Here is a 24,717-nt window from a genome sequence, read left to right on the forward strand (position 1 = left end):
ATATAACATATTAATTATTTGCTACCTACGCGATGCGACGACCACGGAATACCTAAATAAAAGTAGTTACTACAAAGTATTAACTAGTTAGGCAGTAAGAGTAACTAGTTAATATTATGGTACAAGTACGATAAAATATTCATGCAACTATGCGAGTACGCGCCAACCGGTGATTCGACTCGTACGCGTTGGTCACACTGTCGGTGTATCAGAACACCCGCGTGTGATATAGGACGACGATCAGTGCGGTCGGCTGACGGATTACGGACCGATGGTATTGTACACAATACACATAATTCCATAGAGACGTGAATGCGGCGCATCAATTGTTGTAAGTTGTCGGTGGTGCATATTATCTCTTTGCTCTCATATCTGTGTGTGTGTGTGTGTGTGCATATCCGATATCTGTGTGTGTGCTACTCCCCGTCATTCAAAAAATACACGTCTCGTTCTCGTGTCGTCCGAATTAGCATAAATATCATAATTAAAATTATTGTGTTTCATCGCGTGCCATGACGCCTTAGTCCGGTTTTGTGTACAGACTTTAATCGTATTGCAGCCACTCTATCTAACTATATTTAGCTGTAAGTCCGGATCGAACGTTGCTGCTCGGGTTTTCCCCCCTTATCATCAACATGTGAAAACGCGAAAACCGGCCCTCGATTTTCTCGCGTTTTCTCGTCCCTTCTCTAACCCCAGCACCGTCCCAGTTCCACACTAGTTCCGGCCCTTCTCTGCACAGGTAAATGCCGCCTAGTCCGGTCTCGTCTGCGGTCGTTCAACAACGTACCTATATTATGTAGTAAGCTCTCAAGACAAGTAATCTTCAGTTTTCGGCGTCCTCAATTTACAGGAACGATGACGGAATCGCTGGACAGCGGCACAGCTAACACCATGTCGTCGCTGGACGAGAATGCGGCCAACTCGCTGTCCATTATGGATACTGCCGTGTTTGTCGACTATTTAAAGAAAACTGTATCCACCGTCTTGCACGGCGACAAGTCGGCTACCACGTCCATGCTGGATTTGGTTTTCGACGATCCCTCCAATCTCGAATGCGTCAAAAAGTTTCTGTCTGACCCGAACACGTCGACGATTTTCGTCCAAAAAAGCGTCAACAAAGGTTTCATTCTTGATGATTTCCATCTAACGTAGTTTTGAGTTTCGAAAAATAATGTATACCCGAGCGTTAATATTTTTTTAGACGAAGAAACAGAAAATGGCGCCGACGGAGACGATGATAAAGATATACCAATATTTTATTTGTCTAATGAAGTTGTTTTCACCAATCAAAAAATGACAAGGTTCAACATGATTTTCCTTTTAAATTTGAATTGAACTAAATTGATAGTTTTTAAAATAATGTTTGTATAGCTTGTCCTTTATGAAAAGAGCAACAGTGATAGAAGCTGATAAACCAATTCCAAGTCAAGTACGACTTGTTCAGTTTAATGATGGTTCACCATATGAAACATTACATGCATTAGTTAGTAAAGCTATTACTCCATACTTTAAGAGTTATGTTAAAGAATCGGGAAGAGCTGATAGGTATTGTTATAAAATATTCTGTTACTAGATTGTTGATTTTTAATTAAACATATTTAAACAATTTATATCAAAATGATTGATATTTGTTTTTATAGAGATGGTGATAAAATGGCTCCATCAGTAGAAAAGACTATGGTTGAATTAGAAATGGGACTTCTTCATTTACAACAAAATATTGATATTCCTGAAGTGACATTAACAATTAATCCAACTGTATTATCTGTAATAAGCAAATTTGCTGATGATCCAAATCGTAAACCAAAAGTATCTGATTTTGGAGCTCTTGTTGAGGATTCAAAGTTTCTTAATCAGCTTCAAGCTGGCGTTAATCGTTGGATCAAAGAAATACAAAAAGTAAATTTGTGTATAAACAAAATCTTAGCTATACTTTATGTATTTATTAAATTGTATCAAATTTTGTAGGTGACGAATTTAGATAGAGATCCATTAAATGGAACAGCTCTTCAAGAAATTAGTTTTTGGTTAAATAAAGAAAGAGCTTTACATCGTATACAAGATAAGCGTGATAGTTTAGAAGTTGGTCTTACATTAGATATTTTAAAACATGGCAAACGTTTTCATGCGACTGTCAGTTTTGATAGTGATACTGGGCTTAAAGCTGCTTTAGCTACTGTCAATGATTATAATACTTTAATGAAAGATTTCCCTATCAATGATCTTCTAGCTGCAACAGATTTAGATCGTATTCGTACTGCTATTGAACATATTTTTATTCATTTACGAAAAATACGGAGCACAAAGTATCCTTTACCAAAATTATTAAAATTAGTTGAAGCAATTTCCAGAGATTTATTATCAAAATTATTAAAAGTAAGTTTTGTTTTATATATTAAGATTTGTAATATTTTTACTAATAATTACTATTTTTAGGTGTTAGGTACTAGGTTTTTAATGCATATACCCTATGATGAATTTGAAAAAGTCATGGGGCAGTGTTTTAATGTTTTTACTGCATATGATGATGAATTTGATAAACTTCAAGTTATTTTAAGGTAAATAAATATACATATATTTTAAATTTATAATATTATATTTATCAATTGAATGATTTTAGGGATGTAGTTAAAAGAAAACGAGATGAAACATTCAAGGTAGTTTGGCGTATACAACCAGATCATAAAAGATTACAAACAAGGCTTGAACATATGAGAAAGTTCAGACAACAGCATGAACAATTACAAGCAGTTATAATGAGAGTTCTTAGACCTACAGCCCAACAATCACAAGTGCGTGAAGACCAAGATCAAGGCCCTGTTTCCTTATCACCAGCTCCGGATACAAGTGCTATTGAGGTATGAAAAGTTTGCTAAGAATAATTATATTAAATTTGTATTAATTACTTAAACTAGTTTATACAACAACAAATTTTTTATAGGAAGTGAATTCAGCTTATGAGAATATAAAAGTTGTGGATTGTCTGGACATCAGTCGCGAGGGAGTTGAAGCTTGGGAAGCCGCTGTAGCAAGATATGAAGAAAGAATTGATAGAGTTGAAGCTAGAATTACTGCTCATCTTAGAGATCAATTAGGAACAGCTCGCAATGCTAATGAGATGTTCCGCATATTTTCTAGATTTAATGCTCTATTTGTAAGACCACATATACGTGGAGCTATACGAGAATATCAAACTCAACTTATTAATAAAGTTAAAGAAGATATTGAAGCTCTACATGATAAATTTAAAGTAAGTTTTTCAAAAATATAACAAATATCGTTATTATACCTAATACTTGTTAATATTAATGTTTCTAGACTCAGTATCCACAAAGTAAAGCATACTTTTTGAGCCACCAACAAGACATACCACCAATAGCTGGTTCCATTTTATGGGCAAAATTAATTGATAGTCAATTATCTGCTTATCTACGACGAGTTGAAGATGTTCTAGGTTTGATATAATGTACATAATATATCAAAATAAAATTGTTAATAAATAATTTTTGTTTAATAGGTAAAGGATGGGAAGATCATTTAGAAGGTCAGAAATTAAAAGCTGATGGTGATAGTTTCCGACTAAAGTTAAATACTAAAGACATTTTTGACGATTGGGCTCGAGGTGTTCAACAAAGAAATATGGGTGTTTCTGGAAGAATTTTTACTATTGAAAGTACAAGATCTCGTACTGGTCGAGGAAATGTATTAAAGCTTAGGGTAAGAATTTAATTCAAACAATTATGTGTGTTAACATTTATCTAATATGATTATGTTTATATTAGGTTAATTTTTTACCTGAGATTATTACTTTATCGAAAGAAGTGAGACATTTAAAAAATCTTGGGTTCCGTGTACCCCTAGCAATTGTTAATAAAGCTCATCAAGCTAATCAATTGTATCCATTTGCTATATCCCTGCGTGAAAGTGTTCGTACTTATGAATGCACTTTAGACAAAGTAAGATTTTAATGTATTAATATTAGGTATTATTTTTACATGTGGATTTTAAATAAATTGTATGTGTTTTTAGATGTTTATATGTATTTTTATAAATTTTTTTTTAATTAGCTTATCAATAGGAGTTCTTATTTAAAGGTAGTGGTTGTATTTGATCTGTAGTTAAAATATTTTTAATAAGTATTTAATAACAAAAATTTTGCTTAACAGATTGAAGATAAAACTAGTATTGTACCATTAATAGCTGGGCTGCATAAAGATACTCAAGCTCTTATTGCAGAAGGTGTTCAAATGGTGTGGGAAAGTTATAAACTTGATCAATATGTTCAAAAGTATGCAGAACAAATATTAGCTTTTCAAGAAAAAGTTGAAGATCTTTTGGTAGTTGAAGAACAGCTTGACTTGGATGTTAAATCTTTAGAAACTTGTGCATATTCAGCTAGCACATTAGCAGATATTCTTTCTAAAATTCAAAGAGCAGTAGATGATCTGTCGCTAAGACAATATTCAAATTTACATATTTGGGTGACACGTCTTGATCAACAGGTTTTTAATTACTAGTTGATATTTATTTAATTATAGTTTAAAATATTAAATTATTTTTTTATTATTATAGATTGAAAAAAGTTTATCTTCAAGGCTTCAAGCTGGTATACAAGCTTGGACTGAAGCGTTAGAAGGAAAACAGAAAGATTTGAGTATGGACACTGATGCACCACCTCAACCAACTAATAAGCTTGGTGGTGATCCTCAAATTAAAGTGCAGATACTTGAAGTTAGAATAACCAATCAAACTATTTATTTGTATCCAAATCTATGCGAAGGACGTGTTCAACTCATGCAACAATTCTTTGCATGGCAAGCTGTAGTAACGTCTCAAGTCAGATTACAAAGTTCTAGATACCAAGTTGGTTTAGATCAACCAACATCTCAGACATATCAAGATCTTTTAGCCAATTTACCATCTGGGGAAACATATTTAACAGCTGCATTTGAAGCAATGGATAGAAAAATAAATGAGGTATTCAGATATTTATTATAATGTTTTAACATTTTATTATATTTGTAATGGTGTTTGTTATAAGGCTGAAAAATACATGTCAGAGTGGCTAATTTACCAATCTCTATGGGATTTACAAGCTGATAATCTTTACAATCAAATGGGAGAGGATATCAATACTTGGATGACCTATTTAAATGATATTCAGTAAGAATTATGCGTTTTCTGTTTTAAATATGATACAATTATTGAATTATCATATTTTATTAATTATACAATGTTATTTTTTTTAGAAAATCTCGTAAAACATTTGATACAACTGAAACTCGAAAAGATCTTGGACCATTTATTATAGAATATGGTAAGGTTCAAAGTAAAGTAGCCTTGAAATATGATTCTTGGCATAAAGAAATTTTGAATAAATTTGGAGCATTGCTTGGTAATAGTATGACAGAGTTTCATGTTCAAGTGGCGAAAGTAAGTTGTTAATTTAGTTTAAAAAGTACTTAATTAACCCGTTAATTAATAAAATAATTTGATTATTTTAGTCTCGTAATGATATGGAAAAACAATCGATCGAAGCTGCAAGTACATCTGATGCTGTGTCATTTATTACTTATGTACAATTTTTAAAACGTAGTATGAGAGTTTGGGAAAAACAAGTTGATCTTTATAAAAAAGGACAAAAGATTTTAGAAAGACAAAGATTCCAGTTTCCAAGTAATTGGCTTGATTTGGATAATGTTGAAGGCGAGTGGAGCGCATTTAATGAAATAATTAAGCGCAAAGACAAATCTATTCAAACTCAAGTAATTAATACACATATTTAACAAATTTTGATTTATGTAACAAAATTGTATTTATTTAGGTTCAAAGTCTTCAAATGAAGATAATTGCTGAAAACAAAGCTGTAGAAACCAGAACAAATGATTTCCTTTTAGAATGGGAACAGGGTAAACCAGTAGCTGGCAATACACAACCTGATGATGCTTTATCTCAGCTTCAAGTATTTGAAAATAAATTTACTCGTATAAAAGAAGAAAGAGATAATGTAGCTAAAGCTAAAGAAGCCTTAGAACTTAAAGATCCAGCTGGTTAGTAATATGCTTTCATGATAATTGTAACAATTTATAGTTCATATATGTTTAAAAATACATTAATAAACTTTTGTTTAATTTATTAGGTAGCGCATTATCAAGTGCTGAAGATCGTATGATTGTAGTTTTTGAAGAAATGCAAGATCTTAAAGGTGTTTGGTCTGAACTTTCAAAAATATGGATACAGATTGATGAAATTCGTGAAAAACCATGGCTTTCAGTTCAGCCTAGGAAACTTCGTCAACAATTAGATGGTCTAACTAATCAGTTAAAAGAATTACCTGCCCGTTTCAGACAATATTCTTCGTATGAATATGTAAAAAAACTCTTGCAAAGTTATGTTAAGGTAAGCTTAAATATTTATTTTTTCTATTATAGTTAGAGGTCTTCCATAAAATTTTAATTTTTAATTATATTTAATTGAAATATTAAATATAATCTTATTTATATATGTATATAGTTAAATTTACAATTTTGGAAATTCAAATTTTTCAGGTTAACATGACTGTAATAGAATTAAAATCAGATGCATTAAAAGATCGCCATTGGAAACAATTAATGCGCAAACTTCGAGTGAACTGGACGTTTTCTGATATAACATTGGGACAAATTTGGGATGTAGATTTACAAGCAAATGAAGCTGTAGTTAAAGATATTATTATGACTGCACAAGGAGAAATGGCTCTAGAAGAATTTTTGAAACAAGTAAGTTAATACTTATGATATTTTATTTTATTTGTTTGGTTAAATTAAGTTTGATTTATACTTAGTTTAAATTTATGTATTTAACAATTCAATAATGAATATTAGTTATGCACTTTTTATTTCTATAGAAAAAAAAAGGTGTTTTTATTTATTTAGTTTAAATTGATTGATGATACATTTATTTTCAGAAATATATAAGTAAATAATTAGATAAATGATATAATTTTAATGTAAACTATAGTTTAAACGTACAATTAAACATTTTTAACATTTTACATTATAACTTATTTTTCAATTTATTATCTATAGACTATAGATTATTTAGTAAACTGTAATTATATTTATTGATTAATCCTAACTTTTATTATTAGGTCCGAGATACTTGGCAGTCATATTCTTTGGACTTAATCAATTATCAAAACAAGTGTCGTCTAATAAGAGGATGGGACGAACTTTTTAATACTGTTAAAGAACATATCAATTCAGTAGCAGCTATGAAGTTATCACCTTATTATAAAGTAACTATCAATTACTCTATTAATTTTCTGTAAGACCTTTTTAACACTCAACATTTTTATTACATTTGGCTTATATGTTATTAATACAATGATACTCATATTTTAAATTTTGTATCAGAATGACTCCTGTTTTATTAGAAATATTTATAATACTTATTGTTTATATTGAAATATTGTACTTGTCACGTGTTATGATTTTAATATGATGTTTATGTAAATGATTATTAATGTATAATATGATATGTAAATTTTGTAAATTTAGGTTTTTGAAGAAGAAGCTTTAACATGGGAAGAAAAACTCAATCGAATTAATACCTTGTTTGATGTCTGGATTGATGTTCAAAGACGTTGGGTTTACTTGGAAGGTATTTTCTCAGGAAGTGCTGATATTAAAACTTTGCTACCAGTTGAAACTTCAAGGTTTCACAATATTAGGTAATATTAAAATTTTTATTTTATTGTATGTGTATGCAATGTATGCATAATAATTTTTATAATTTTTACAGTTCTGACTTTTTGGGCTTGATGAAAAAAGTTTCTAAATCAAGAATGGTAATTGATGTTCTTAATATTCAAGGAGTACAACGATCTCTTGAAAGATTAGCTGATTTATTAGGAAAAATACAAAAAGCTCTTGGAGAATATTTGGAAAGAGAAAGAATGTCATTCCCACGTTTTTATTTTGTCGGTGATGAAGATCTTTTAGAAATTATTGGTAACAGTAAAAATATTTCAAGATTACAGAAACATTTCAAGAAAATGTTTGCTGGTGTTGCTGCTATAATATTGGATGAAACATCCACAAACATTCTTGGTGTGGCATCTCGTGAAGGTGAAGAAGTTATATTTACTAATCCTATATCTACAACTGACCATCCTAAAATCAATGAATGGCTCACATTGGTTGAAAAAGAAATGCGATTTACTTTGGCTTCACGTCTAAGTGAAGCAGTTACTAATAGTAAACAATTTAAACAAGAAACTATTGACCACGATGCTTTTATGGCATGGTGTGATAATTATCAAGCCCAGATTGTTGTGTTATCTGCTCAAATACTGTGGAGTGAAGACATAGAAACAGCTTTGCACCAAATTCAAGTGCAGTGTGAAAATGAAAATGATTCTACACCCAAACTAACTCCATTAGAAAATGTATTGGCCCAAGTCGAAACATCATTAAACTTTTTAGCAGATTCTGTTTTGCAAGAGCAACCACCATTAAGGAGAAAGAAACTTGAATATTTAGTATGTATTTATTATAATTTATGAATAGTTAATAATTTGTAAAAATTGTTATTATTAATTTTCATTTTATTTCAGATTAATGAATATGTTCATAAACGAATGATCACTAGAAGACTGATTTCTAGAAAAGTATCCAGCCCTCGATCTTTTGAATGGCTTTGTGAGATGCGTTTCTATTTAGACACAAATCAGACTGATGTCTTAAAGCAACTTACCATACAAATGGCTAATGCTAATTTCTATTATGGGTTTGAATACCTTGGTGTGCAAGACAGATTAGTTCAAACTCCATTAACTGATCGTTGTTACTTGACTATGACACAAGCTTTAGAAGCTAGATTGGGAGGATCACCATTTGGTTAGTTCAATTTTTATTATGCATATATTATAACTCAACTTTGATTATTAATTGGTTAATTAATTTAGGTCCTGCTGGTACCGGTAAGACTGAATCTGTCAAAGCTCTCGGCCATCAGTTGGGACGATTTGTCTTGGTATTCAATTGTGATGAAACTTTTGACTTCCAAGCTATGGGACGCATATTTGTTGGCCTTTGTCAAGTGGGAGCATGGGGATGTTTTGATGAATTTAATAGATTAGAGGAAAGAATGTTATCTGCTGTTTCTCAACAGATACAAACTATTCAAGAAGCATTGAAATCTCAAATGGATTCTAAGAAAACTAGTAAGTAAATTTCAGACCAGAATTGGTGTGATACTTTAAAAAAATATTTTATGGTTCTTCATTTCTTTATGGTAACTTGTGTAATTAAGAGGATGTAGTACCCGTATGTGTTGTCTCCGTCTTACACGTGTGAGACATGACAAATTTTCGTTTACCAGTTTCAATATTGTGCTGTTAGTTTTCATATTAGAGTAAACTGATCTATTATAAAATTTAAAGGTAAGATTATTCAAAACCAACAGCACAATATTGAAACTTGTGAGCAAAAATTTTCTGTGTCGCACGTGTGTAAGATGGAGACAACATATATAGGTTCTACGTCTACTTAAAAACATAATATTCAATATATGTCTTGCTCAATTTTTTTTTTTATTATTTAACAACTTAATATATTTGTAAACATGTAAATGTAATTTTAACCTATGTAATTAATTTATTTATGTACATATTATATATTTAAATATTTAATCATTATTTCCTTAACTTGTATTGTATACTTTATACTACTTGAAATTGTTATTCCTTTTATCATAATTAATTTCATAGTTATTTAATATATAACTCTTTTTATTTTGCTATTTAAAATTTATAATTATAATTTTTTTTAATAGACATCACTGTGGAACTAGTTGGAAAACAAGTCAGAGTATCTACTGACATGGCAATATTTATTACTATGAATCCTGGTTATGCAGGCCGTTCAAATCTTCCAGACAATCTTAAAAAGTTATTCCGATCATTAGCAATGACTAAACCTGATAGACAACTTATAGCTGAAGTAATGTTGTTTTCACAAGGTTTCCGTACAGCAGAGAAACTTGCATGTAAAATTGTACCATTTTTCAAGTAAATAAACTTTTCTTTAATAACATCAAGGCATTTAATCTAAATTTTAATGTAATGTATAATATTTTCTTTAGATTATGTGATGAACAGCTTTCTAATCAATCTCACTATGATTTTGGACTAAGAGCATTAAAGTCTGTTTTAGTATCTGCTGGAAATGTTAAGAGAGATCGTATTCAGCATATTAAAGGTATTAGTGCAACAACTGAAAGGCATAGTTTGAATGAAGCTGAAATTGCAGAAAATCTACCAGAGCAAGAAGTAATTACATATTTATTTATTTATTTATTATTATTAATTTATATTGTTATTATTTATATCACTTTAGATATTGATTCAATCTGTCTGTGAAACAATGGTACCTAAATTAGTTGCAGAGGATATTCCACTTTTATTTTCTTTGTTAAATGATGTATTCCCTCAAGTCCAATATAAACGTGCTCAAATGACAGGTAAATAATATTATACTCAACTATCAATTAAAAATAAATTTAAAATAATCATATTTGTTTTTACATTTTTTTATTAGAATTGAAAGAACAAATAAGAAAAGTTTGCCAAGAAGAATATTATGTTTGTGGAGAAGATGACGAGCTTGGTGGTCCTTGGATGGAAAAGGTAGCATATTTATTATAAATTACTTAAAAATTCCTTTTTTATTAACTCAGTAATTAAATTAATTTACTATTGAGCAAATATTTTATTTACATGCTACCTAGTGTTATATGGGGGAAACATGGATCCAAAAGGTATATTCATTAATTGATTATTGTCCTTTTTAGTATTAAATTATTATTTATTGTAGTTATTTCATAAATTAATATAATTTGAATAAAATAAATTAATTTAATTGTAGGTGCTACAACTATATCAAATTTGTGAATTAAATCATGGTTTAATGATGGTTGGTCCAAGTGGATCAGGTAAATCTAGTGCATGGAAAGTATTATTAAAAGCTCTCGAAAGGATGGATGGAATGGAAGGACAAGCTCATGTAATTGATCCTAAGGCAATATCTAAAGAAGCTTTGTATGGTGCATTAGACCCCAATACTAGGGAATGGACTGATGGTTTATTTACTCATATATTAAGGTAAGACCAATATCAAAATCTATAATTTATATTTTAAAATTTTAATATATTCTGTATAAAAATTATTATTAATTATTAATTAACAATATTTGAATTTTAGAAAAATTGTTGATAATGTTCGTGGTGAAATAAATAAAAGACAATGGATCATTTTTGATGGTGATGTTGATCCTGAATGGGTTGAAAATTTAAATTCTGTTTTAGATGACAATAAGTTATTAACATTACCGAATGGAGAACGTTTATCACTTCCACCCAATGTTCGAATTATGTTTGAGGTAACAAATTGTAATGTTTAAATATTTTGTATTAATGATATGGTTTAAAGTCATGACCAATTTTAACTAAACTTTTTTTTCTGTTTTTTCCTGTTGGTTTTTACTTTTACTCCAGTGAATGCCATTATTGCTTAATAATTCATTCAAAATAAAGAATTATGAACATAGTAGTCTTTTTATCTATATTTAATCTGGTGTATGTTACCTTATATTACCTAATCTAATGAATTGTTTTTAAAATTGAAAAATACTACTGACATTTTTTTTTAATATAATTAATATTCAATCAAATTATAATAAAAGTTTAATGTAAAATAAATGTTATGGTAATTTAAATTTTTTAGGTACAAGATTTAAAATATGCTACTCTTGCTACTGTATCACGTTGTGGTATGATATGGTTTAGTGAAGATGTTTTAACTACTGAAATGATATTTGAAAATTATTTGAGTCGTTTAAGAAATATACCTATTGATGAAGGAGATGAAGATTCAATATCTCTTATTCCTCAACCAGTTTCTGCTACATCAGGATCTACTGTTGAACAATTTATGTCTCCATCATTACAAGTATTAATTGCATACATTATTCAAAAAGAATAATTTATATGATTTAAGTTGAATATTTTTGATTTGTGTAGCTTCAGTTGGATATTGTAACAATGTTACAACCTCATTTATCATCAGATGGTTTAGTTGTTAGATGCTTAGAGTATGCTATAAAACAAGAACATATTATGGACTTTACCCGATTAAGAGCGCTTGGATCATTATTTTCTATGATTAATCAAAGCATTAGGTAATTTATCTTGTAATAAAAATATATTTAACATGAACAAATATTATAATATGTAATTTTATTTTTTCAGGAATGTTCTTCAATATAATAGAACTCATTCTGATTTTCCACTTCCACATGACCAATTAGAACAGTATATTCCAAAATGTTTAGTTTATGCTTTATTATGGAGTTTTGCTGGTGATGCAAAATTGAAAGTGCGTTCTGATATTGGTGAATTTATTAGGTCTGTAACAACTGTAGCTTTACCACCAATGACTGAAAACATTATTGATTACGAAGTAAGTTTTTTTAATTTAAGTTAATTTGTAGATGAACAAATTTTATTAATATTTTGTGTATTTTCAATAATTTAATAACATTGGTAGTTATAGTCGATTTTATTTTAGTTATTTCATTTTAATTTATTTATTATAACTAGATTAATGTCCATGGAGATTGGGTTCCTTGGTCTAGTAGGGTTCCACAAGTGGAAGTCGAAACACATAAAGTTGCATCGCCTGATGTTGTTGTTCCTACACTAGACACTGTAAGACATGAAACATTGCTTTATACTTGGCTTGCAGAACATAAACCTTTGGGTAATTTAGTTAATAATTATAATAGTTATGTAATCAAAATTAATAATATAAAATGTGTTCAGTATTATGTGGTCCTCCTGGTTCTGGTAAAACAATGACCTTATTTTCGGCATTAAGAGCTCTTCCTGATATGGAAGTTGTTGGTTTGAACTTTTCATCAGCAACTACCCCAGAACTTTTATTAAAAACTTTTGATCATTACTGTGAATACAGAAAAACACCTAATGGCATTTTTCTATCTCCTATTCAAGTAAGTAGTAATCATTTTATCATAATAATATTAAAATTTGAGTTTATTTTTATATTTTTTTGTTATATGTAAAGCTTGGCAAATGGTTGGTATTATTCTGTGATGAAATCAATTTACCTGATATGGATAATTATGGTACTCAAAGAGTAATATCATTCTTGAGACAACTAGTAGAACGTAGAGGTTTTTACAAGTAATTAAATATTTATATTTTATTTTTGTAAATTATATTAAATTATTTTTATTATTGCTGATAAAATCCAATTATCTATTTTAATTAATTGCAGACCCACTGGAGATCAAGCTTGGGTATCTTTAGAGAGAATACAATTTGTCGGAGCTTGTAATCCGCCAACAGATCCAGGTAGAAAGCCTTTATCGCATAGATTCTTACGTCATGTTCCAGTAATATATGTTGACTATCCTGGTGAAACTTCTTTGAAACAAGTAAATTACATAATAGGCATACAATTTTTCTTTAAAATTTATTGTATTTTTAAATTTTTTAGATTTATGGAACCTTCAGCAGAGCAATGTTGCGATTAATTCCAACTCTTCGTGGTTATGCAGAGCCTTTAACAAATGCAATGGTCGAATTTTATTTAGCATCTCAGGATCGGTTTACTCAAGATATGCAACCTCATTATGTATATTCTCCTAGAGAAATGACCCGTTGGGTTAGGGGAATATGTGAGGCAATCAGGTAATTAATTTTGTTAAAAGACTAATATTAAATATGATTCAAAAACTATTATTGAATAAAAATCTTATTTTTAGATGAATAAATATTAAATAATAATTAAATTTGAAAATAATTTTAGGCCTTTGGAAACATTAAGTGTTGATGGTTTAGTACGTCTTTGGGCACATGAAGCATTACGTTTATTCCAAGATCGTTTAGTAGATGATGTTGAACGTCAATGGACAAACGAAAATATTGATATAGTTGCTATGAAACATTTTCCTGGAATCAACAAAGAAGAAGCTCTTCAAAGACCAATACTTTATAGCAATTGGTTACATAAAGATTATGTACCCGTCGAAAGAAAACAATTACGTGATTACGTTGCTGCACGGCTAAAGGTATTGACATTTTTTCCATATTTAATCATCATACCATAGTTATTATGGTATCAGTATGTTACTAGTTATTAAAGTTACAATTATTTATTTAGGTCTTTTATGAAGAAGAATTAGATGTAAAAATTGTGCTTTTTGATGAAGTATTAGATCATGTATTACGAATAGACAGAATATTTAGACAACCTCAAGGTCACTTGTTGTTAATTGGTGTTTCTGGAGCCGGCAAGACTACACTGTCAAGATTTGTTGCATTTATGAATGGTCTTTCAGTATTTCAAATCAGAGTAAGTATTATTTAGCAACTAAGTTTGTTTTATTATACTATTTTTAATTATCATTAGTCTTTAGATAATTAGTTTTTACTATTTATTTTTTGCTAAACTAGTTATTAAAGTACATTTAATTAAAAAATATTTATTAGAACTTTTATGTTTGTTACATTTTTCTTTAGGTACACAACAAATACACAAGTGAAGACTTTGATGAAGATCTGAGAGCAGTGTTAAGAAGATCGGGGTGTAAAAATGAAAAAATAACATTCATACTTGATGAATCAAATGTATTAGAATCGGGTTTTCTTGAACGCATGAACACTTTATTGGCTAATGGAGAAGTCCCTGGTTTATTTGAAGGTATGTAATAATTATAAAATTCTTATATATGTTATTTATTTTATTTTTTTACTAGGAGACGAATATACTACTTTAATGACTCAATGTAAGGAAGGTAGTCAAAGAGAAGGTCTTATGTTAGATTCAAACGAAGAACTTTATAAATGGTTCACTGGTCAAGTAATGAGAAATTTGCATGTTGTTTTCACAATGAATCCTAGTTCTGAAGGATTAAAAGACAGAGCAGCTACCTCCCCTGCACTTTTTAACAGATGTGTTCTTAATTGGTTTGGAGACTGGTCAGATACAGCATTATTCCAAGTAAATATTTTCAATTAAACTTAGATTTACATTTTTTTTTAACTTATTTATTTCTTATAGGTTGGTCAAGAATTCACTCGATCTGTTGACTTGGATGGACCGCCAATGTGGAAAGCTCCTGATTTCTTCCCATCTGCTTGTTCATTAGTTCCTAGTATTCCAGATTATCGTACTGCAGTTGTGAATGCTTTTGTTTATGTGCATCAAACATTACACAAAGCAAACAGCCGATTGGTTAAAAGAGGTTCACGAACAATGGCAATAACTCCCAGACATTATTTGGACTTTATCAATCATTTTGTGAAATTACATAAAGAAAAGAGAGCTGAACTAGAAGAACAACAACTCCATTTGAATGTAGGTCTATCCAAAATAGCTGAAACTGTTGAACAGGTGGAAGAGATGCAAAAATCATTAGCAGTTAAATCAATAGAATTGAATACCAAAAATGAGGCAGCCAATGCCAAACTACAGCAGATGTTTAAAGAACAGCATGAAGCTGAAAAACGTAAAGTGCAATCACAAGAAATACAAGCACAAATCAAGGCACAACAAGTATTAATATCAGAAAAACGAAAAGATGTTATGGCTGATCTTGCGCATGTTGAACCCGCTGTCATGGATGCTCAACAAGGTAATCCACAATTATATATTTAATTATTAGGTTTATATCCATAGTACTTAGTAACTATAAAATATAAACTTTTTTTATAGCGGTAAAGGAAATCAAGAAACAACAATTAGTTGAGGTACGATCAATGGCTAATCCACCTGCAGTCGTTAAGTTAGCATTGGAGTCCATTTGTTTGTTGCTTGGCGAAAATGCATCTGATTGGAAAGCAATTCGAGCAGTTGTCATGCGAGAAAATTTCATTAATTCAATTGTTAACAACTTTAGTACAGAAAATATTTCGTAAGTCATTTTAAAGTGAATCATTAAAAAATATAAATATAATTAATAATAACATTTTTATAGTGATGATGTTCGTGAAAAAATGCATAGTAGATATTTGAATAACCCAGATTATACATTTGAAAAAGTTAATCGTGCTAGTATGGCTTGTGGTCCTATGGTTAAATGGGCTATAGCTCAGGTAAAATAAATTTTTTTTTTTTTCTATTGATATTTTTTTTTAGTCTATGCACTAATAAAATTACCAATAAAATGTATGTTTTAGGTTAGTTATGCGGATGTACTAAAAAAAGTAGAACCATTAAGAGATGAATTGAAATCTCTTGAAAATCAAGCATCAGAAAATAAAGTTAAAAATGAAGAAACTACATCTCTTATTGCTCAGTTAGAGCAAACAATCACTGAATATCAAGAAGAGTATGCACAATTAATTTCACAAGCTCAAGCAATTAAATCTGATTTAGAAAATGTTCAAAGCAAAGTATGATTTTAAATTAATGATTTTTTTTTGATTTTTTACTATTAAAAATAAAATATATTCATAGGTTGATCGATCAATTGCTCTCTTAAAATCTTTAGTGATTGAAAGAGAAAGATGGGAAAGCACAAGAGATACATTTAGATCACAGATGGCCACAATTATTGGAGATGTTCTATTATCATCAGCCTATTTGGCTTATGCTGGTTACTTTGATCAACATGTTAGTATTTATATTTGTTATTAATTTTAATGTTATTCTTTTCTAATCAATAGATTATGTTTTATTTTAGTATCGCCAAAATTTGTTTACCACTTGGTGTCAGCATTTATATTTAGCTGGTATTCAGTATAGGTCTGATATAGCATTGACTGAATATTTGTCAAATCCAGATGAAAGACTTCGCTGGCATGCTAATTCATTACCTACAGATGACTTGTGTACCGAAAATGCTATTATGTTGAAGGTATTTGTCATATTTTTTTTATAACTATTGTATTGTGTTATTAAATATAGTATTTTTAATTCTAGAGATACAATAGATATCCGTTAATAATTGACCCATCGGGGCAAGCAACCGAATTTATTCTCAAAGAGTATGCTGATGCTAAAATCACAAAAACAAGTTTCTTGGATGATTCCTTTAGAAAAAATCTTGAATCTGCATTACGTTTTGGAAATCCATTGCTTGTTCAAGTAAGAACTATTATTCTATTATTATTATATTGTCAATGCATGAAATTTTTGGTTTTTTACACTCAGTGTGTCAAAGAAATTAGTTAAATGATTTCATTATTATTATCTTAAACAAATTGTTTTTGTTTGAGAAATAATCCTAATATAAATAATTCTTGGGAATATTTTAGGTTCTGAACAGAGCAATTAATGCATCTATTGATTTTACAATGATGTAATGATTCCTATTGAAAATGTCCCTATACCCAAAAAAAGTCCACTATTGGGAGGTATCTCTGTATAAATATGTCATAAAATATTTATAGTAACATTGATTGATGGACTATCTTTGCTCAGAATCATTTTTTGTACGCAATGATTTATCATTGAATTTAAATTCAGTAGAATCCACTTATTTGGGACATCACATAAAGGGGACAATCACTTAATAAGGACAGATTGCATAGTCCCGAACGAATGTATCGGTTCATTAGTTATTCAGTTAATCGGGACAGTAGGATAATGGGGACAAATAGGTCCCGTTCAATGTGTCCCAATTAAGCGGATTCTACTGTACATACATTGTAGTGATTTACTCCTTAATGACGAGGTTCACTAGACACCTACTGTACACTAAATCAATTACCTACTTCCCTCCTCTTTTAGTATTTATATTTTGTTATGTTTATACTTATATCATCAGTATATTTAAACTTTTAGGATGTTGAAAATTATGATCCAATTTTGAATCCTGTATTAAATCGAGAACTTCGTCGTACTGGAGGTCGTGTTTTAATAACACTGGGAGACCAAGACATTGATTTATCACCAAAATTTGTCATATTTTTGTCTACTCGTGATCCAACAGTTGAATTTTCACCAGACATATGCTCAAGAGTGATGTTTGTTAACTTTACAGTAACTAGATCATCATTACAAAGTCAATGCTTAGATCGTGTATTGAAGGCTGAAAGGCCTGATATTGACACAAAACGATCTGACTTACTCAAACTTCAAGGTATGTATAATTGTTAATAATGTAATTATTATTCAATGTGTACTAAATATAAACCTTTATTATTTTAGGTGAATTCCACTTACGTTTAAGACAGTTAGAAAAATCACTGTTACAAGCATTAAATGAAGCTAAAGGTAAAATATTGGATAATGATTCTGTAATAACAACATTAGAAAGACTTAAACAAGAAGCAGCAGATATAAGCAAAAAGGTGGAAGAAACTGATAAAGTTATTGCTGAAATTGAAACAGTTTCACAACAGTATAAACCTTTAGCACAAGCTTGTAGTAATATGTACTTTACTATGGACAGTTTAAATCAAGTCCATTTCCTTTATCAGTATTCATTAAAATTCTTTTTGGATATCTTCAGTTCAGTGTTATTATCTAATCCCAGGTTGGCATCTGTCACTGATCACACATCTCGATTAGATATTGTCACTAAGGATTTATTCACTGTAAGAATTAAAAAATAATTATCTGTATTGATGTTTAAAATAACCAAAAAATTGTTTCTAGGTATGTTATGAAAGAGTAGCTAGAGGAATGTTACATAATGATAGGTTAACATTAGCAATATTGTTGTGTCGAATCAGTTTAAAGGGATCACCAATTGGTAATATATTGGACTCTGAATTCCAATTCTTCCTCCGTGGTAAAGAAGGAGTTTTGAGCTCCAATAACTCATCAGGACAGGGTTCTCTTAGTAGTCTAAACCAAGAACAAATTGAAGCCATGATTAGATTATCAAATAGAATTTCATCATTTAAAAATCTATCAGAACGAGTCGAAGAGATGCCAGAGTTTGGACCATGGCTGGCACAGAATACACCTGAACAATGTGTACCCAAATTGTGGGACGAATCAGCTCCATTTAGTCCTGTGGCTACAGCCATGTATCAACTTCTTGCTATTCAAGTATTTCTTACTCATCATGATGTTAATTTATGTATGATATACATTTGTGATTACTATATTTCTTTCAATTCTATAATTAGGCATTCAGACCAGATAGAGTGATAGCATCAGCTAATCTATTTGTTGAAGCAACTCTGGGTACTCAATTAACCTCTTCAGCAGAACGTGAACCTGACTTGGCAACTATTGTCTTAAACGAATTGGACTGTAGTGTACCAGCACTTTTATGCTCGGCCCCCGGATATGATGCTTCTGGTCGTGTTGATGATCTTGCAACTCAACATAATCAATTATTGTCATCTGTAGCAATTGGTTCAGCTGAAGGTTTCCGTCAAGCTACTGATGCCATAAATTCTGCAGTTCGTCTTGGACGGTAAATAGCATAATATAAATTTTGTCTTATCATAAATAATGGTTTTTTTTTTTCATTATTTCAAGATGGGTGTTGTTGAAAAATGTTCATCTGGCTCCTCAGTGGTTAGTGCAGCTTGAAAAGAAACTACACAGTCTTCAACCACATACTAACTTCAGACTATTTTTAACGATGGAAATAAATTCTGCTGTACCTGTAAATTTATTGAGAGCTGGACGCATATTTGTATTTGAACCACCACCCGGTGTTAAAGCCAATTTGTTACGAACATTCAATACTGTAAGCATTGAAAATCTAAATAACTATATTAGAATGTATTTAATATAATGTGATTTTAGATTCCGGCGTCACGCATGATGAAAGTACCCAATGAAAGAGCTAGATTATACTTTTTACTTGCATGGTTCCATGCGATTGTACAAGAGCGGCTACGTTATACTCCACTTGGTTGGGCCAAACATTATGAATTCAATGAATCTGATCTAAGAGTTGCTTGTGACACATTAGATACATGGATTGAAACAACAGCTAAAGTATGTTATAATTTAAAATTTATGTAATGAAATTGATTTTGAATTTGTTTAATTAATTTAATTAACATTTAGAGCCGTACAAATTTACCTCCTGAGAAAATTCCATGGGATGCACTAGTTACTTTATTGTCACAGTGTATTTATGGTGGTAAAATTGACAATGACTACGACCAAAGGCTATTAACATCATTTTTAAGCAAGTTGTTCACAGCACGTAGTTTTGAAACTGGATTTGCATTAGTAGCTAATGTAGATGGTGTTGGAGGAGATAATAGGTACTGATGAATAATAAATTTATTTTTATCTTCATTTTTTTATTATATTTAATTAAACAAATTTATTTTAGGCATATTACAATGCCCAATGGATCAAGGCGTGACCACTTTTTACATTGGATTGAAAATTTGTCAGATAGACAATCACCATCATGGCTAGGATTACCAAACAATGCTGAAAAAGTACTACTGACTACTAGAGGTATGTCAATAACTAATAAGTAACAGTTTTCATTTATTAATTCATTATTAAATAGGTACCGATTTGGTAAGCAAATTATTGAAGATGCAACAACTAGAAGATGAAGATGAACTTGCTTATGTTACTGAACAAGCTGTTAAAGACGGAGGACCTGATTCTAGTATTGGACTCCCAACATCTGATGGTCGTCCAGCTTGGATGAGAACATTGCATAACTCAGCAACTACTTGGCTACAACTTTTACCTCAATCGCTTCAAACATTAAAACGTACTGTAGAGAACATAAAAGATCCGCTTTATCGATATTTCGAACGAGAAGTCAACTTTGGTTCAAAGTTATTACAAGAAGTTATACATGATTTAAATGAAGTAGTAGCTATATGTCAAGTATGTTATACCACAATGTGCATAAATAATTTTTGATTATTTATTTATTTATTTATTGTTATTCATAGGGAGAAAAAAAACAAACCAATTATCATAGGAGCTTGTTCAGTGATTTGGTTAAAGGAAAATTGCCAGTTGGTTGGCGCCGATACACGGTACCCAGTGGGTGCACAGTTATCCAATGGGTGTCTGATTTTAGTCAACGTGTCAAACAATTACAACAAGTATCACAACTTGTTTCTCAACGAGGTGCAAATCAAATCAAAGTAAGTTATTAAAAATATTTAAGTATAATTATTTTGTATTACTATTTTTACAATTGTTGTATTTATAGTCATTCCCGGTGTGGCTTGGGGGTTTATTAAATCCAGAAGCTTATATAACAGCTACCAGACAGTGTATTGCACAAGCCAATTCTTGGTCCTTAGAAGAATTGATACTAGATGTAACTATTACTGATGCATTAGAGTATGATTCAGTTCAACAGGATGAATGTAGCTTTGGTGTTATTGGTAAGTTGTAATAAAAAGGAAAAAAATTCTATTATTAATCATTTTTTTTATGATTTAAGGTTTAAAACTGCAAGGTGCGCAATGTCGTAATAATCAGTTGTTATTAACTTCATCCATAATGACTGATTTACCAGTAACATTGTTACGATGGACACAGTAAGTATATATTTTATTTACTAAAAATGTCTTGTGAAAGTATATTTTCTAAGTAAAAATTGAATTTTGCAGCGTATCAGCTGAAGATCGTCTAAGACCTGATAAATTATCTTTGCCAGTGTACTTGAATTCTACTCGAGCTGAATTATTATTCACCGTGGAACTAGATGTAGCTCCCGGACAAGATCATCACACATTTTATGAAAGAGGAGTTGCATTATTAACATCTGCTGCTTTAAATTAGGTAAAATAATACGAACTAATAAAATGTTAATTAAATTATATTTATATATTTATATACATAATATGTTTAATAAATTAAAATAATGTATTGTGGTCCAAAGCAACGGTGCCATTTATTCTAATATATCCCAAAACAAATATTTCAAAAAGCTGTGAATTTATTTAATAACTAAACCTATTTTATTATAAATTTAATTTTATATTTTATATTAATAAATCTACTTTTATAATCAATTTAAATGATTATTTTATAAGTGCAACGAGTTTTAAACTTCTATTATTTTGTATTTGTCGCTCAGTTTGTAATTGGTTATTATTCCTTTTATTATTATTATTATTATTATTATTATTATTATATACGAGTAATCTCTGTTATTAGCCATAGAAGAAGTTTAATTCGAATGCAAGTTACTTATTTTAATTTATTTTTTATGTATTTTAATGTGCTGTAAATGTTTTATTTATTGCTATTTTTTTAATGTATATAGAAAATGTTAAGAGCTTCATATTAAAAAAAAAGAAATATACTAATGTGGTTTTGATGCATTTTTAACAATACTTATTAGATATGTATACATATATAAGAAAACCTAAAATATAATTAGTTTAAAAAAAATTATCAAATTTACGATTTCTAATAATAATAATTGAAAAAAAAAATAACAAAACTAAATTGAAATTTTAAGAGTTACAAACCAAAATGTATGTTATTTATATTTTTAACTTCTTTAATAAACTAGAATATTACTAATTACTAATTACTACCAAATATAGGCAGGGGTTAAAAATTAATTACCATATTTATTTGTTAATATGCGTACTTACTATGGATAGTTATTGAAAATATACTTATAAATTAATTATTATTTGAAATATTAATAAATAAAATATCTATCTATCTATTAAAAATGGTTAACTTTAACTCATTTATTCAAATAATGTCTTATTTTACTTTCAATTTTCTGTGGTAATTTATTTATTGATTTTGATTGATATCAAATGAATAAGATAATCTTTCCTGTTTTATTTTTAATGTTTATTTCTTGCGTGCGTGTGTTAATTATATATTAAATCAATTTTAAACTTATTACTAACGATAGTTCACCAGTAACACATACAGCATATTAAAAAATGTTTTTTAATAAGTATAAATAATATTTTAGAAAATCAACTAGATTTTCCATATCAATTCCTGTTTACTCAGTAATTTTCAAGGTTAAAAATGGTTTTTTAATTTTAGGTATTTTGTTAACAATAATACCAATCTTTTATTGTGTTGTATGTAATTAAAGCAATACTTTATTTTTACTAAGATTTTGCTATTCTGTAACCACTGAACGATGTAACTTCTACGTCTTGTTCATGTCTAGCATTGAACTTTTTTGAATTTCCATCCAAATGTACAGCTACTTGATCTCCACCTTCAACTTCCAAAAGTATTGTAGCTGATCCACCACCTGGTTTCGTTGCTATAATTGGTGTCCACTGTTTACCGTTGTTTAATCTTTTCTTCAACACCATCCTATGTTATTATTTTGTTAGCATGGTTGTCTAAAAGTCTATTTCCTTGTAACCAATGCATATTACCTTGTATTCTCTTCGGTGAAACCAGTGAAAGAGAATTGGTAGAGGCCGGAACAAGCGCATGTGAAGACACCAACCTCACGATCCCATGTAACAGCTAAATTAACAATATTCTGTTTATACGCTACCAGACCTGTAGAATGGACTGATGTACTCCCAGTTGATGAAAACGCAATTGGTCCTGTACAATCAACATTAGTATTTTTTACTGGTGACCGTGATGGTATCGGACTGACTGCTAGCCCAACTGACCACAGTAAAGTACACAACCATAGCACACTTGTCTTATACATTTTGTTAGTATAAACCACAATGAACACTAATTATCATAATATTTTACTGTCTGCTGTGTTTTAAAACGAAACTAAATGTTACCAAATCTAGTCAAGGACGTTTAGTTTTGTTTGTGTATGGTTACTACTGAAACATTGGTATGTGTATAATGCAATGTATTAGTATCTACAACAGACTCTCATTATAATGAGATGTGTGTATTATTCGACCCGAGTCTATGAATGTTTAACGTTTAACCCATAGTGATAAAAAAAAAAAAATATATTACATTTATCTAAAGCTTTTAATTGATGAATGAGTAAATAGTTCTTAATTATAATCAGTAACCACATATTCACATATTTACACAATTACCAACTCTCAGGTTTATAAAATGATTAATAAGGAAAATATTTCTTTTGGTCGGATGGATTATTTTTTTCATTGCATTTTAAGATATAAATAAAAATAAAGTGATTATCAATTAATTTCAAGGGCAAATAACAAAATAAGAAGTTTAATTGTTTATCCATGATTATTTTTTTATGTTAAAAGTTAAAGTACAAAGTCCAAGTAATCAACTCCTACTCACCTATTATGGGAAATAAAATTATTCATATTTTTTACATTTTCCTAAGAGAATAAAATACTATATTATTAGTTTTGTTACAAAGTTAAGTACCTAAAGGTAAGAAGACAGGTAAGTATATTTATTATTTAATATTTATACAATTATAGCATCCTAGAGTCGTAAAGGTCACTGCAATAATTTTGGTCAGAATGTATGATAAGAAGCTGCGCATTGCTCATAATAGGCGCAACTATAAGACTTGACTATAGACTTCAAGTTTTGACCATACTAAATAAAGAAAAATAGAATATATTTTATACAGAGTTTATCCCCGTATTTATGCCTTTATTATTCACAGAAGTATCATAAATATATGATAATTTTATGTCTGCGGGGTGGGGGTAAAGTATAATTAATATTTTTACCTAGTACGAGTATGTACGTCTAAAAGTTTAATGTAGGAAGACGTTGTGACGCTCTTCTGGATGTTTCGTTCTTTTGTCCATCGAATAATTTACCAATGACAAATCTATACAAT

General features: G+C 29.7%; 2 protein-coding genes across 6 annotated transcripts; one reads left to right on the plus strand and one right to left on the minus strand.

The window, feature by feature from the left end:
• Positions 1-434: 434 nt before the first annotated feature.
• LOC113552114 (dynein heavy chain, cytoplasmic) lies at positions 435-21,948 on the plus strand. Of its 5 annotated transcripts, XM_026954816.1 has the most exons (65): positions 435-742; positions 854-1,123; positions 1,205-1,304; positions 1,375-1,548; positions 1,644-1,902; positions 1,972-2,379; positions 2,440-2,561; positions 2,624-2,861; positions 2,945-3,253; positions 3,322-3,457; positions 3,521-3,720; positions 3,786-3,959; positions 4,071-4,097; positions 4,170-4,505; positions 4,576-4,980; positions 5,045-5,166; positions 5,253-5,436; positions 5,508-5,768; positions 5,828-6,053; positions 6,143-6,402; positions 6,552-6,761; positions 7,133-7,279; positions 7,542-7,714; positions 7,786-8,524; positions 8,600-8,882; positions 8,951-9,208; positions 9,820-10,054; positions 10,129-10,315; positions 10,383-10,506; positions 10,584-10,672; positions 10,774-10,803; positions 10,911-11,146; positions 11,247-11,424; positions 11,769-11,993; positions 12,065-12,222; positions 12,293-12,503; positions 12,644-12,803; positions 12,866-13,053; positions 13,128-13,246; positions 13,341-13,500; positions 13,563-13,756; positions 13,875-14,136; positions 14,229-14,420; positions 14,588-14,768; positions 14,824-15,068; positions 15,129-15,702; positions 15,783-15,981; positions 16,045-16,162; positions 16,247-16,462; positions 16,527-16,682; positions 16,753-16,926; positions 16,992-17,156; positions 17,856-18,153; positions 18,222-18,610; positions 18,672-19,070; positions 19,151-19,443; positions 19,509-19,722; positions 19,782-19,976; positions 20,049-20,251; positions 20,323-20,453; positions 20,509-20,840; positions 20,909-21,106; positions 21,175-21,352; positions 21,412-21,508; positions 21,581-21,752. In XM_026954816.1, exons 2-65 carry the CDS (start codon positions 859-861, stop codon positions 21,750-21,752), a joined length of 14,091 nt encoding a protein of 4,696 aa, XP_026810617.1. In that variant the 5' UTR covers positions 435-742; positions 854-858. The 5 variants fall into 5 exon arrangements, with proteins under 5 accessions (XP_026810617.1, XP_026810619.1, XP_026810620.1 ...); XM_026954818.1 differs by lacking the exon at positions 4,071-4,097; XM_026954819.1 differs by lacking the exon at positions 10,774-10,803 and having other exon boundaries at positions 436-742.
• An 817-nt stretch (positions 21,949-22,765) lies between these two features.
• Positions 22,766-23,803, minus strand: LOC113554101. Its single transcript, XM_026957792.1, has 2 exons — positions 23,339-23,803; positions 22,766-23,273 (listed from the first exon to the last, which is right to left on the minus strand). The coding sequence occupies exons 1-2, from the start codon at positions 23,626-23,628 to the stop codon at positions 23,060-23,062; spliced, it is 504 nt and encodes a 167-aa protein (XP_026813593.1). The 5' UTR covers positions 23,629-23,803; the 3' UTR covers positions 22,766-23,059.
• Between the last annotated feature and the right edge of the window lie 914 nt (positions 23,804-24,717).

This window comes from Rhopalosiphum maidis, chromosome 2, assembly GCF_003676215.2.
Source record: "Rhopalosiphum maidis isolate BTI-1 chromosome 2, ASM367621v3, whole genome shotgun sequence".
NCBI lineage: Eukaryota > Metazoa > Arthropoda > Insecta > Hemiptera > Aphididae > Rhopalosiphum > Rhopalosiphum maidis.